At 40.7% G+C, this 14329-nt stretch overlaps 1 protein-coding gene across 4 annotated transcripts in view; it reads right to left on the bottom strand.

The window, feature by feature from the left end:
- OXNAD1 (oxidoreductase NAD binding domain containing 1) overlaps positions 1-14329 on the bottom strand; it is a 55815-nt gene that overhangs the window by 31684 nt on the left and 9802 nt on the right. For 2 of the 4 annotated variants that reach the window (XM_059065043.2, XM_067033825.1), the window contains exons 2-4: positions 13252-13408; positions 11093-11210; positions 10719-10782 (exon numbers count right to left, since the gene is read on the bottom strand). In XM_059065043.2, coding sequence (XP_058921026.1) covers positions 10719-10782; positions 11093-11205 — 177 coding nt within the window. In that variant the 5' untranslated portion in view covers positions 11206-11210; positions 13252-13408. The remainder of the gene's footprint in view (positions 1-10718; positions 10783-11092; positions 11211-13251; positions 13409-14329) is intronic. The other 2 variants (XM_059065042.2, XM_067033824.1) reach the window with 1 other exon arrangement.

Below are 14329 nucleotides of genomic sequence, written 5' to 3'. Positions count from 1 at the left end.
TCACCAGAGGACTCTCCATGACATTATTACTCTCATTTTTTTTAGGTTTACAAAAAAGAAACATTTGTTTTTGTAAAGTCATTATTTTCTTTCAATACAATAATCTGCAAAAACACAGCCAAGAGCTAGATTATTTCATTTATAACAGTTTAAGGGGCATCTGTCAGATTCATTAAAAACTAGGCATGTATAAGCTTTAAACACATCCCAAAGAGTCACCTGGTCACAGGGAAATGACACTCATAATCACAGGGGAGGTGGGGAAAGGCACAGAGAACTTCAGCTGAAACATGAGCATGCTTGACCAGCAAATGCTAGACTACATAAAATGAATTCAACAATCATCTGCCAATGTCCAAATAAAAAATTCAATGAAGAAGGGAAAGTAGTTACACTTCCCACTGAAAAAGTCCTATTTTCATTTGGATAGCCCCCATGACCAAAAATGATCCCAGATGCTTTATGCCTACCGGTATTAATACAAAAGGCAACATACCTGTTGCTATTAGTCCAAATAATCTGGGCAAAACTGCTATAACTGGTCACACAAAATACCTTGCACAATTCATGATTTTTAAAGACATGCCTCCCTCTTAACACTTTATTTTCTTAATATAAATACTGTTCACTATACAAAGATTTCTAGCAATAGGGATTAAAAACATTAGCAAAATCTTTTTGAAGGCCGTGTCTTTTATTTTATTCTGAAGCTATTTCATATAATTAAGCCATGCTTATGGCTCTGCTTATATGCCATTCGTTCTCTACTTTTAGTTGAATAAGCAAAACATGATGGAGAAACTGTATGTTTTAACATTTGTACTTGTTCTCATACTTAATGGATCAAAAGATTTCGCAATTGAAACCTCAACTAGCCACGTCCTAAGTTAAAACACATGGCAGGAAATGAAGTTTTCCATAAAATAACATCTAGACTCTTCTACTGTTCAGTAAAATAACAATACATTTGCCAACTTTTACTAGCACACTTTTTTAATGCTTTGACAGAGTCAGCATCTAAAAGGAAATGCCATCATACTGACTGAAAGGGTTTTATGGACGATATTTTGATGTTACTGCTGCTACAAAAAGTCTCTGTTCAGGAAATGGGCCTTTCTCTGGGAAACCTGGTCACCTTCCCCTGTTCACTCCCATTCATTCATTTGCTGGCTTAAAAATTTAGACAAAGTCAGGAGTAGAGATGACCTGAAACAAAAACACAGGTGGGGCACAGAGCATTTCAGAGGTGAAGGAAAATTTAGTCATCTTCCAGAATAGTGTGCAGAATAGTGTGTCATCTTACACCAAGGCCCAGAGACATGATTTCAACTGTGGCTGAACACCAATCTGATGAATAGGAATCTGATTAAAAGAAAATGGTTTTACTGGAGTAAATTACTGACAAGGAAAGACCACACAATTTTGTCAACTGTATAAGCTCTTCAGCGGTGTGTGCCATCAACACCACGGTCTGCTGTGACAATGCGCTCTCCCTGCTCCTCCCAAAGACTCACCCGACCACCTGGGCTGAGTCTGCTCTCTGCCCCCTCAAGCCTTCACTCTCTCATGCATCACTCCTCGCTCCCGTCTCCATGACAACACACGCAAGCGTTTGGGTCTGCCGCCTCACATAAGGACACCGGCAGCAAACGCCTACACACAGCGCTCACCACGGGCTAGCCACTCCACGTACAGCATTTATTCCATCATCACAACAACCCAAAGAGGTGGGTATTGCTATCATCCCCATTTTATATGTGAGAAAACTGAGGTCCCAGAGCTAGTAAATGGCAAAGCCGAGATTTGAATCCAGGCACTTGACCACTGTGCTTTGCTGCTTCTCAAAATACAACAATTAAAACAAACCTCTCCCTTAATCCAGCTGTTAACCCATTTCTCTGCTACCATCCACATAAAAAATTTCAGAGGGATATATGGTCCTGGCTCCACTTCCCTATTTCCCACCCTCTCCCCAACACATCCATCAGGCGTTCACGCTCAGCGATGCATTGACACTGAAGCCAGCCACTCCGGTGGCCCGTTATCCACTCTGCTATAGCCAATGACGGCCTCTCAGCAGACTTCCACGTGGTTGGCTGCTCCCTCCCAGAAACACTTTTCCTCCTGGCTTCACCAACACCTGCTGATCGCCCGCCTACCTCGTCGGCCCCTGCTTCCCCATCTTCTCCACTGGCCCTTCCTCTCCTGCTTGACCTCTAGATGTTGACATGCCCCAGGCTGAGTGCCGGGCCCTCTCCCTCTCCTCTCTATGTGGCTTAAACTTTTCATCTCCAGCAGTGAACTCCAATCTCATATACCCAACTGCTGACTTCAATTTCCATTTCAAACAAAACATCCAACATAGAACTCTTTTATCTCTCAAAGTTTCTTCCTTTTTATTATGGAAAACGTCAAACATAAACAAAACTAGTAAAAATAGTATAATGAATCTCCATGTAGCCATGACCCACATTCAACAGTTGATGTGAGGTGACAAAGCTCATGGATGATCTTGTCTCATCTGTAACTCCATCTACCTCCCACCCCAGATTATCCCCAAACTGAGCTCTTTATCCCTCTCCTCCAAACTTGTCCTTCTCTATTTTAGTAAATATGTGCCACCAACCATCATCTACCCCGATGATTCAAATCCCAAACTAGAAGTCTCTTGGTCTCCTGTCCTCTCATTAGCTGTACACCCCCTGCCCCACCTGTGAATCCCATCAGCCCCACCCACAACCCCACCAGGCTACCCTAAGCCACCGTCATCTCTCCTCGGACTATGTCAGTAGCCTCCAACTTGGTGTCAAAGCACCGCAGAAGCCCAGAGCTCTACCGAGCCAATAGCTGACCCACTTACAATGTAAACCACACGTCATTTCCCTACTTGAAACCTTCTGTCGCCCTGAGAATAAAACCCCAACTCCTTGTCCAAGGCCACAGCAGTTTCTATGACCTGGGCCCTGCCTACCTCTCACCTATCACCTTCTCTGAACACGCGGAGCTCGTTCCTGCCTCAAAATCTCCCCACTCTCCAGTCCCTCTGCCAGGAATGCTGTGCACTAGGCTGGCTGGCTTTTCTCCTTATTCGAGTCTCAGCCCAAATGTTACAAACCAATAGGAAATAACCCTCCCACCCCCCATGACCCCATTACTCTGTTTTATATCACATCTGACATTCTCTGGTTTACCTGCCCCACATACCTCAGGGGCTTTACCTGCCTCATGCACTGCTGTATTTCCCACACCTGGAACAGGGCTAGGTTACAGCAGGCACTCAATGCATGTCTGTTTCATTTGATTGGATCCCCTAAGGGAAAAATGGAAAAGAGCCACCTCTTAGATTACTTAATTTGTTGAAAAAAAGTGTGTCAGTGAAAAGCAATGACACTATACATTTTAGACACTAACAAGTTAAGTTCTGGGTCTAGTTAAGAAGTAGCAGGTGAGGCAAGTTCTCATTTTCACAGGCCTTATCTGCATATCATCACTGTCCTTACTTTACAAAGGGACTCATCCAAGGCAGTACAGGTAGTCAGCCACAGAAGAGGTGTCGAGTGAAAAAAAATACACAGCCTAAAAGTTGAGAATTATACTTTATTCTGTGGACTTACTGAGGACTTAAGCCTAAGATACAGCATCTCAGATAGCTCTGAGATACTGTTCCAAAGAGGTAAGGGAGGAGCCAGGATGTATAGGAGTTTCTGCAAAAAAGAAAAAAACCCAAGTAATCGACCACTGGACAGAGCAATCAATTACTGCTAATTAAAGAAAAACCAGACATCTCAAGTTAATGAATGTAGTGCTTCTCTATGTATGGGAAGATGCAAGAGTCTGAGCTTATTGAAATCATTCCTTTGATATGCAACTTGGTTATCTAGGACCAGTATCCTGCTTTTCTCCATCCTGAATCCCTGCAGTGTGCACCATGGGGGATGGTGGCTACAGTGGCTGATGGCTTGATGGCCCCAATATCCTTTGTTTACTGAAATGGGCAGGCGACATTCTTTGTCCACAGTGGGAGTAACACTTGTTTATTCTACTCAATGAAACAGGTACTGAGTACCTATGTCATGTCAGCACTATGCCAGGTTCTGCAGCTACAGTGGCTTCCCTCTTTATAGGCCTCCACTCACAGCAGGGTGCTGGGTACCTGAGAAGCTGGAGGCCAGCTGTCAGGGCCATCAGATTGTACCCCCCTGGGAGATTCTCCAAGAGACTGGGGCCCAGACCCCCCACAAGCCCCCAGCTGCCTCTGGGTGGCAGGTGCCTGAGGTCTCCCCACCACTCTGCTGTGTCAGAGCTGACAGTGCCATGAATGCCAAGTACTGTTAATCTCAATCTGGATAATCTCTAAAAGGTTCTCTGACATCAGTCGAAGCAAATTAGCTGTCCAACTGCTGGGAAACATTCCATATTAAAAAGATGCCCCCCCACCTCCCAACTTGAAGAAGGTTGCTCCAGCACACAATCTTCCCCAAATGTACAGGTGATAACTAGCAGAGAAGTGTAAGAGTTAAACTCAGAACACGATCCAGCTCTCCAACTAGGCAGCCTATTCCACTCAAATCCAAGCCTCAGCAAAACCCAAAGTCAAGCAGATTCTCAGCACTCAATAACCAGCAATGGGCCTCATAGGATCCCCAAATGTCTCTGATCCAGGAGCCCAGTCATTTGGTTTTATTGTGTCAGTAGTAACTCCCCCGTTTGTTATGCCCAGTAACACTAAGTAAAGTTTTAATCTGGAACAGAGATAAGGCTGTGTGAAATTTACCTCCCATTTTGTTGCTCAATTGAACTTTGTCTAAATCAAGTGTCAGATCCTCAGCTATATTAGAAAGAAAGACCAGTTTGATAACAAAGATCTGAGTTCAAGGGCTGAGTTCTCCATTTACTTGAACAAGTCCTTTAAACTTAGGCCAACAGTGTAATTTATCACCCAAAACAGGGCCCTTGTGAGAGTGAAAGGGGGTGCTACTGACAATTATACCAGAGGAAGAGTTATAAGCCAGGACTACCCCAGGCAAACAGAAAGCAGGGTCATCCTACCTAAATCTCTGAAACCTTACTTTCCTCATCTGTGAAATGGGGATAAGTACTAGGGTGGCTGTGAGAATCAAGTAACAACTTATTGTCTAATTGAGGGCTTTGTAAACAACAGGCAACAATACACATAAGGCATTTGTAGGATAAGGCATAGGCTTCTAAAAGAAGTACACTAGTACAATTTAAAAAGTATTAATCCCAAGGAGGAACATACCTAGACACACAGTAATCAAACTGACAAAAATTAAAGACAAATAGAAAATATTAAAAGCAATAAGGGAAAAGCAACAAATAACATAGAAGGGAATCCCCATAAGACTATCAGCTGATTTTTCAGCAGAAACGCTGCAGACCAGAAGGGAGTGACATAATATATTTAAAGTGATGAAAGGGAAAAACCTAAAACCAAGAATATGCTACCCAGCAAGTCTCTCATCGGATCTGATGGCGAAATCAAAAGTTTACAAACAAGCAAAAGCTAAAAGAATTCAGCACCACCAAACCAGCTTTATAACAAATACTGCAGGAATTTCTCTAAGTAGAAAAGAAAAGGCCACAATTAGAAACAAGAAAATTATGAAAGGGGAAAGCTCACCGGTAAAGGCAAACATACAGTAAAAGTAGGAAATCATCCACAAACAAATATGGTATCAAAACCAGTAATCATAAAGAGGAGAGTACAAGGGCAGGATATTTGAAATGCATTTGAAATTAAGAGACCAGCAATTTAAAACAATCATGTATATATATAAACTGCTATATCAAAAACTCATGGTAACCACAAATGAAAAATCTGTAACAGATATATACACGAAAAAGAAAAAGGAATCCAAAAACAACACAAAAGATAATCACACGAGAAGAGAACAAAAGAGGAAAGGAAGAAAAAAGACCTAATAAAACAAATCCAAAATTAATAAAATGGCAATAAGAACATACATATGGATAATTACCTTAAATGTAAACAGATTAAATGCTCCAACCAAAAGACATAGACTGGCTGAATGGATACAGAAACAAGGCCCATATATATGCTGTCTAAAAGAGACCCACTTCAGATCTAGAGACACATACAGACTGAAAGTGAGGGGATGGAGAAAGGTATTCCATGCGAATGGAAATCAAAAGACAGCTGGAGTAGCAATACTCATATCAGACAAAATAGACTTTTAAATAAAGACTGTTACAAGAGACAAAGAAATACACTACATAATGATCAAGGGATCAATCCAAGAAGAAGATATAACTATTGTAAATATATATGCACCCAACACATGAGCACCTCAATATATAAGGCAAATGTTAACAGAAATAAGAGAAATTGACAGTCACATAATAATAGTGGGGGACTTTAACACCCCACTTACATCAATGGACAGATCAACCAGACAGAAAATCAATAAGGGAACACAGGCCTTAAATGACACATCAGACCAGACGGACTTAATTGATATTTACAGAGCATTCCATCTGAAAGCAGCAGAATACACATTCTTTTCAAGTGCATATGGAACATTCTCCAGGACAGATCACATCCTGGGCCACAAAGCAAGCCTCAGTAAATTTAAGAAAACTGAAATCATGTCAAGTATCTTTTCCAACCACAACACTATGAGATTAGAAATCAAGAAGGAAAAACTGCAAAAAACAGAAACGTGGAGGCTAAACAATATGCTACTAAACAACCAACAGATCACTGAAGAAATCAAAGAGGAAATCAAAAAATACCTAAACACAAATGAAAACAAAAACACAATGATCCAAAACCTGTGGGACGTAGCAAAAGCCATTCTGAAAGGGAAGTTTATAGCAATACAAGCTTCCCTCAGGAAACAAGAAAAGTCTCAAACAACCTAACCTTACACCTAAAGCAACTAGAGAAAGGACAAAACACCAAGAAGGAAAGAAATCATAAAGAGCAGAGCAGAAATAAATGAAATAGAGACTAAGAAAACAGAAAAGATCAATGAAATTAAAAGCTGCTTCTTTGAAAAGATAAACAAAATTGATAAACCTTTAGCAAGACACATCAAGAAAAAAGGGGAGAGGGCCCAAATCAATAAAATTTGAAACAAAAAAGGAGAATTTACAACAGACACCACAGAAATACAAAGGATCACAAGAGACTACTACAAGCAACTACATGCCAATAAAATGGACAACCTAGAAGAAATGGACAAATTCTTAAAAAGGTACAATCTCCCAAGACTGAACCAGAAAGAAATAGAAAATATGAACAGATCAATTACAAGTACTAAAATTGAATCTATGATTTAAAAACTCCAGAACACAAAAGTCCAGGACCAGATGGCTTCACAGGCGAATTCTATCAAACATTTAGAGAAGAGGTCCAAGAGGGAGGGGATATATGTATACATATATCTGATTCACTTCACTGTACAGCAGAAACTAACACAACATTGTAAAGCAATTATACGCCAATAAAAAAATTAAATTAAATTAAATTAAAATAGGGAAGAGTTAACACCTATCCTTCTGAAACTATTCCAAAAAACTGCAGAGGAAAAAACACTTCCAAACTCATTCTATGAAGCCACTATCACTCTGATACCAAAACTAGACAAAGATACCACAAAAAAAGAAAATTACAGGTCAGTATTACTGATGAATAGAGATGCAGAAATCCTCAACAAAATACTAGCAAACGAAATCCAACAATATATTAAAAGGATCATACATCATGACCAAGTGGGATTTATCCCAGAGATGCCAGGATTCTTCAATATAGGCACATCAATCAGTGTGATACACCATATTAACAAACTGAAGAATAAAAACCATATGATCATCTCATTAGATGCAGAAAAAGCTTTTGATAAAATTCAACATCCATTTATGATTAAAAAACTCTCCAGAAAGTGGGCATAGAGGGAATCTACCTCAACATAATAAAGGCCATATACGACAAACCCACAGCAAACATACTCAACAGTGAAAAACTAAAAGCATTTCCCCTAAGATCAGGAACAAGACAAGGATGTCCACTCTTGCCACTTTTATTCAACATAGTTTTGTAAGTCCTAGCCACAGCATCACAGGCAAATGTCATTCAGTTCAGAGCTCAGTTTCCCTCATCAGCAGGACTCCAGACAGCTTACAGTTACAGCCCCAAGTAAGAGATATTAACATCACAATATGGTCATTCAGTAAATTCTCCAGAGGGAACCCCAGGCCTAGTAAGGAAAGGACACTTCCAGGCGGGTGAGTGCTCCATTCTGGACCCACTCTAGGAAGCAGCAGGGTCCTTTGGCCTAGGAATCAGAGACCTGAAGCTTCCCTCTGGCCCCAGGCTCTGCTGCCTCTACTGTAACATGGAGATGCCAGCCTATCCTTAGGCTGCCTCACAGGCTGGAACTGAAAGGCAAATGGTGCATGGGGAGTTCTGTGCAGTATGCTAGCCATACAAAGGGAAGGCAGGGTCTGCAGACAAGAGAGGAGAAGGTGGTCTGGCCTGACCAGAGGTGCTGGTTGTTTCCACAAGTCCAAGCTGAGCGCCTGTTCCATGGCTAGGAGCTGCACTCTGGAGGAATGCAGATGAGACCCTGATGACCCGACACCACTAACGTCGTGGTTCCAGACACCACCTGGTTTATCCATCTCCCCGCCCAGCACCCCACTCTCATTCTGTGTGGTAGAGGAGCAGAACTGAGAAACAGAGAAGGAGGGGAGCTGCAACTGGAACATCTCCCACCTAGCTGATACCATGGCTGGAATTACCCTGTAATTCTCTGACTTCCAGGCATTACAACTCTCAACTGTTCAATCACACTACTGGAGTTTCCGTTAACTTTCTGTACAGTTTTCTTAAAGTTGGCTCAAAATAACCCCTCAGAAGTCTCAGAAATTCTGTCCTGTAAAATTTGAATTCAGGGATTGGCAAATTACAATCGACCCACAGGCCAAATCTGAGTGTTCTGGTGAATGCCGTCTTATTGGAACGCAGCCACAGCAATCTGTTTACATGTTGTCTAAGGCTAGCTTCACACTACAAAGGCAGAGTTTTGTAGTTGTAACTGAGACAGGGCGGCCCTGGAAGCCTAAAATACTCACTATCTGGCTCCTTATGAAAAGTTTGCCAAACCCAACTCATAATTCTACCTGCCTCAAAATACAACAGAAGAGAGTACAGTCCAAACCTGTTAAATAAACTGCTTTTTCTTCAAAGCTGGCAAGGTTAGGTTTCACTTAAAAAAAAAAAAAATTCTAACAAATCACACTTTTACAGAGTCAGCATTTTTTTGTGTTGAACAAACCAAAAAAAACTGTTTTCAGATTTATCATCAGTGGGAAAAGCATATTTTCCCACACAGCCATAAATATATTATGCTGAACTACTACATAAACTCCTCAAAAACACATTGGCTTAAAGCCGAATCCACAAACACACCACTCTTGGCCCCAAAGCAATTTTCTGAAAGTAGAATAAGCCTGAGGGTGGGGCCTAAATAATACTATTTTACATTAAAGTATATTCTATTATTAACACTAAAAATTAAACTAATGCGACAATGCAATTTCTGACCATGTTTAAAGAAGTGTATAATCCTTCCTTATATGAAACAGTTTTTTAACTGTTAATTTAAATACACTTACAAAGCTAGGCTAAGTATTTCCAAATACGTGAAGAATCAATCAAAAGCAAAATCAAATATCCAACTGACACTTTTAAAAGAAAATGGGGTTACTCACGGAGATAAAGGGTGAGGATCCTTTATTTCCCAGCCCTCGACACCCCTTCGGGTTGGTGGATTAGCCCTTCTATGGTCTGAATATGGAGGAAAATATCTGCACATGGGAAGGGGTAACAAGAGCTCGTCCACCTTCCTTTCTCAGATGTTAGTGTTTTCTCCCTTTTGATGAAATAGGAAGTTGTTCTAAAGTAGGGATAAGAACAAGGACTTTGAGACATGGTGCCAAAAAAAAAAAAGAAAGAAAGAAAAAGCAAGCTACTCATAAAATGTAGGCTCTAAAAGTTCTATCCCTAAAATATAACCTTAAACCTTATGCCTGTGAGGATAATTCCCTCCATTGCTGCTACACTCCCTTCATCAAAAACAAATCCATCAGGACTTCCCTGGTGGTGCAGTGGTTAAGAATCTGCCTGCCAATTCAGGGACATGGGTTCGATCCCTGGTCCGGGAAGATCCCACATGCCACGGAGCAACTAAACCTGTGCGCCACAACTACTGAGCCTGTGAGCCAAAACTACTGAGCCCATGTGCCACAACTACTGAAGCCCATGTGCCTAGAGCCTGTGCTCTGCAACAAGAGAAGCCACCGCAATGAGAAGCCCACGTACCGCAACAAAGTGTAGCCCCCGCTCACCACAACTAGAGAAAGCCCATGAGCTGCAACAAAGACCCAACACAGCCATAAATAAATTAAATAAATAAACAAATAAATTTATTTATCTATTTATTTTTTAAATCCATCCATTCCAAGTTTAAAGGGAACAATTTGAGTATTTTGCTGTCATCTTTTCAAATCAGTTGTCATATGCCCTGTTCAGAAAAGTTCCGAAGAGAAAAATAACAAACTTGCCCTAACTGTCTTCACATGGATCAAGCTCATGTAATGCCCTCTCAGTGGGCCAGTCCTAACTGCGTGCACACTGCCAGCAAGGAGAACCTGCCCTGGCCCAAGATACAAACCTCCCGGCGAATGACATCTGCAGTTCTCTCCAAGTGATCAGTTTTCCTTTTGGATTTCATTACGCTTCAATAGAAAGTAAAATTAGGTTATTAAGTATTATCTTCCTGAAAATTAATTATACTAGTAATTATCGTGACTATCCAATACCTGTCATACCTGTAGCTGGAAAGCAACAGCATGACTATCCACAATATAATATAACATCATAGATCCCAGAAAGTGGCCCATGAAAATCTGCACATCTAACTAAAGCTTAATGATCCACTGATAGCATGCACATTAAGCAAGATGTTACAACATGCCTCCCATGATCATCAGCAGGACAGGTCTTTTTGAAAATCAACCTCAAATGACACTGAAGGTGACAACTCACCTGCTTAGAGTAAGGTGGCGCAAAGCACTGGGTGTCAGTCTCCTTGAAACAGCCTGAATGCGGATGGCCCCCACCAAGCCTCGCAGCAACACAGGAATCACAACAGCCATCATGCTTCCTGGGAAACAACAAACTGAAAGTTAAAATATTTTAAGGAAAAGTAGGGAAATATCAGACTATCTTAGGGGCCAGTGAAGAAGAGTTTGGATTTTTGTTGCTGATATTATGAGCTGATCTAACAGCAAAACAATTAACTTCACCCTGACAAAATTTCTGCTACTACATACAATTGATTCAAATCTCCACAGCACATACGTATGTAATTATTGGTGTTCAAATATTCGTGTTCTCTATTAATTTCCAAAATCTCTGACTAAACTCATGGGACTAATCTTCTGCTATTACAAAAGAGGACAGTAGATTTTATAACTGCCTAATAATTATATTCTGCCCAGAGCACCGCATAAGTCTTTAATATTTCTTGTTAGATAAAAGTGAAAGGGGCAGACAAATTTTCTGAGGTTCACAGCAATGAGAATAAACAAACTCCATCTACATGCAGTAACATAGGTGAGCATCACAAATATCACAGGAAATGAAAATGAAAGAAGCCAGACTCAAAGAAGTCAGTCACACAGAGTAAAAAACAGAAAAAAACGAATCTACGCAGTTAGAAATCAAGTTAGTAATTACTCCAGGTGAGGTGCCAATGACAATGTCTTTTCTTAATATGAATGCTGATTGCATGGGTATTTTCATTTTGAAAAAAATTCATCAAATCACAGAGGAGTTTGGGGGCAGTAAAAATACTCTGTGTGGTACCATAATGACAAAAGTCATTAAACATATGTCCAAATCCACAGAACATACAACACCAAGAGTGAGCTGTGGTGTTAGACTTGGGGTGATTATGATGTATTAGTGCAGGTTCATCACTTATAACAACTGTCCCACTCTGGTGGGGGATGTGGATGCTGGGGGAGGCAGCGCACGTGTGGGAGCAGGGGGTTTATGGGGAATCCCTCTACTAGCCCTCAGTTTTGCTGTGAACCTAAAACTGCTCTAAAAAAAAAAAAAATCAAGTCTTAGAAATTCAATGAAGCAGTCCTCTTAGGATTTATGTACTTCTGTTTATATATTACACTTCAATAACAAGTTAAAAAAAAAGCCAGAAAGATTCTCCAACATCTCAAATTCTAAAAACTACTGGCCTATCAGGGAAAGCACTGATTGGAAGTCAAATGATACATTTTTTCTGCTTCCTGTTACTCTGTTTTCCTCTGCCAATTTTTAAATATTTCTTTGCCTAAGATGGCCACTTTTAACACGTTATATTGCCATTTATATCTGTCCTTTCCTATTTCAGTAGGCTTGAGAATAAATGAAAATGTAGGGCTTCCCTGGTGGCACAGTGGTTGAGAGTCCACCTGCCAATGCAGGGGACACGGGTTCGTGCCCCAGTCCGAGAAGATCCCACATGCCGCGGAGCGGCTGGGTCCGTGAGCCATGGCTGCTGAGCCTGCGTGTCCAGAGCCTGTGCTCCGCAATGGGAGAGGCCACAACAGAGAGAGGCCCGCGTAACGCAAAAAAAAAAAAAAAAAAAAAAAAAAAAAAAAAAAAAAAGTATTGTAAACACTCTATTTCCTGAGCTCTTTGGAAGGTACTACATAAATTAATTATAACAAATACAGTGTTAGAAAAATATTCAAGTGAGGTGTGCTGCATTCCTACTCCACATTCATTAATTTAGCCCTTCATTTGACAAATATTTATTAAAGTCCATCACATGGCAGGTCCTGGGGATACAAACATGAACAAAACAAAGACCTTAGGGAGCCTACATTTAAAAGACAGAGACAAGAGATAAATAAAAGTAAGTAAATTGAGCAGTGATATCAGTCATATGTAATTTATTCAGTTATAACCAAATCATATCAAAAAGCCACTGTTTCATAACTAGTCTTTAGACAAAAGATCTATTTCTTGCCATGCAGCATCACTGTGGATAAACATGCTACTCGCTATTTTTCTCTCTAGTAAATGAAATAAGTATAAGGCCTCTTTCACCTCATGTAAGACTACTACACGTAGTTTTTCTCCTTTGAATGTACTAAACCAAAAATTGTACATAAATCATTGAAAGAAAAGGCAAAACTTACTTTAGAAGTCCATGAGAGTTCAGGAGTCATTAAGAGTATGGCTGGCTGACTGACTGACATGCAATATTCTGGTCCTGCATTTACACTGAGACCTTTTGAGTATACACCAGTTGGAACACAGACAGTATTTCCATATACTGAAATTCTCACAAAGTTCCTGCAACAGCAGAGACAACATATAAGAACGATGTTGGGGAAAATTAAAAAGCACTGTCTCGAGGCTTCCCTGGTGGTGCAGTGACTGAGAGTCCACCTGCAGATGCAGGGGACACAGGTTCGTGCCCCAGTCCAGGAGGATCCCCCATGCCACAGAGCGGCTGGGCCCGTGAGCCATGGCCGCTGGGCCTGCATGTCCGGAGCCTGTGCTCCGCAACGGGAGAGGCCACAGCAGTGAGAGGCCCACATACTGCAAAAAAAAAAAAAACAAAAACCAAAAAAACACACTGTCTCTTAGTGTGACAAAAGGAAAGGCTCACTGCAATCAACAAGCATCACCTCAGAGAAAGCTGACTCTCAAAGACCCCCTTTCCTCCTCCTGTTTCCACTCTTCTTGTCTGATTGTCTTGCTGCTTCTCTCTTTCATCTTCCTTGGCCTGTCTGTAACTCCTGCTGCTTAGGGTATCCACCCCATGAACAACCAGCTCAATGGCTGGAATGATACAGTTACATGTCACTTGGGGTCAACTTCCCTGATAAAATTTAACTGATATGTAGGTACATACGGACACCCTGTTCTGCTCAATGTTTTGGACAACTACTGCTACAATAAGTTGTCCTCATCTAAGACATATTTTAGTGATTATGATGTTTGAATGGTTTACTGCTCAAATGAACTGGAAAACAAAGAAACGTTAATTTTTAAAAGCTGTTCTCTTTAAAATTCTAAAATCTTGTTTTGTAACAATAGTAACCATGACCAAGAGCGCCACCTACTGGTAAAAAGAAGGGTATTTCATCAAATTGTGTACAAACTGCCTTCCAAAGCAATAGGTATTTAAAGAAAAAAAAACCTATCCATATTTTGAAATATGTCCAATGGTTTTATATATTCAATGTAAGTATTAATTAACTATGGAAA

Source organism: Kogia breviceps, chromosome 5, assembly GCF_026419965.1.
Source record: "Kogia breviceps isolate mKogBre1 chromosome 5, mKogBre1 haplotype 1, whole genome shotgun sequence".
NCBI lineage: Eukaryota > Metazoa > Chordata > Mammalia > Artiodactyla > Physeteridae > Kogia > Kogia breviceps.
This window is presented reverse-complemented; position numbering and strand designations above follow the sequence as displayed.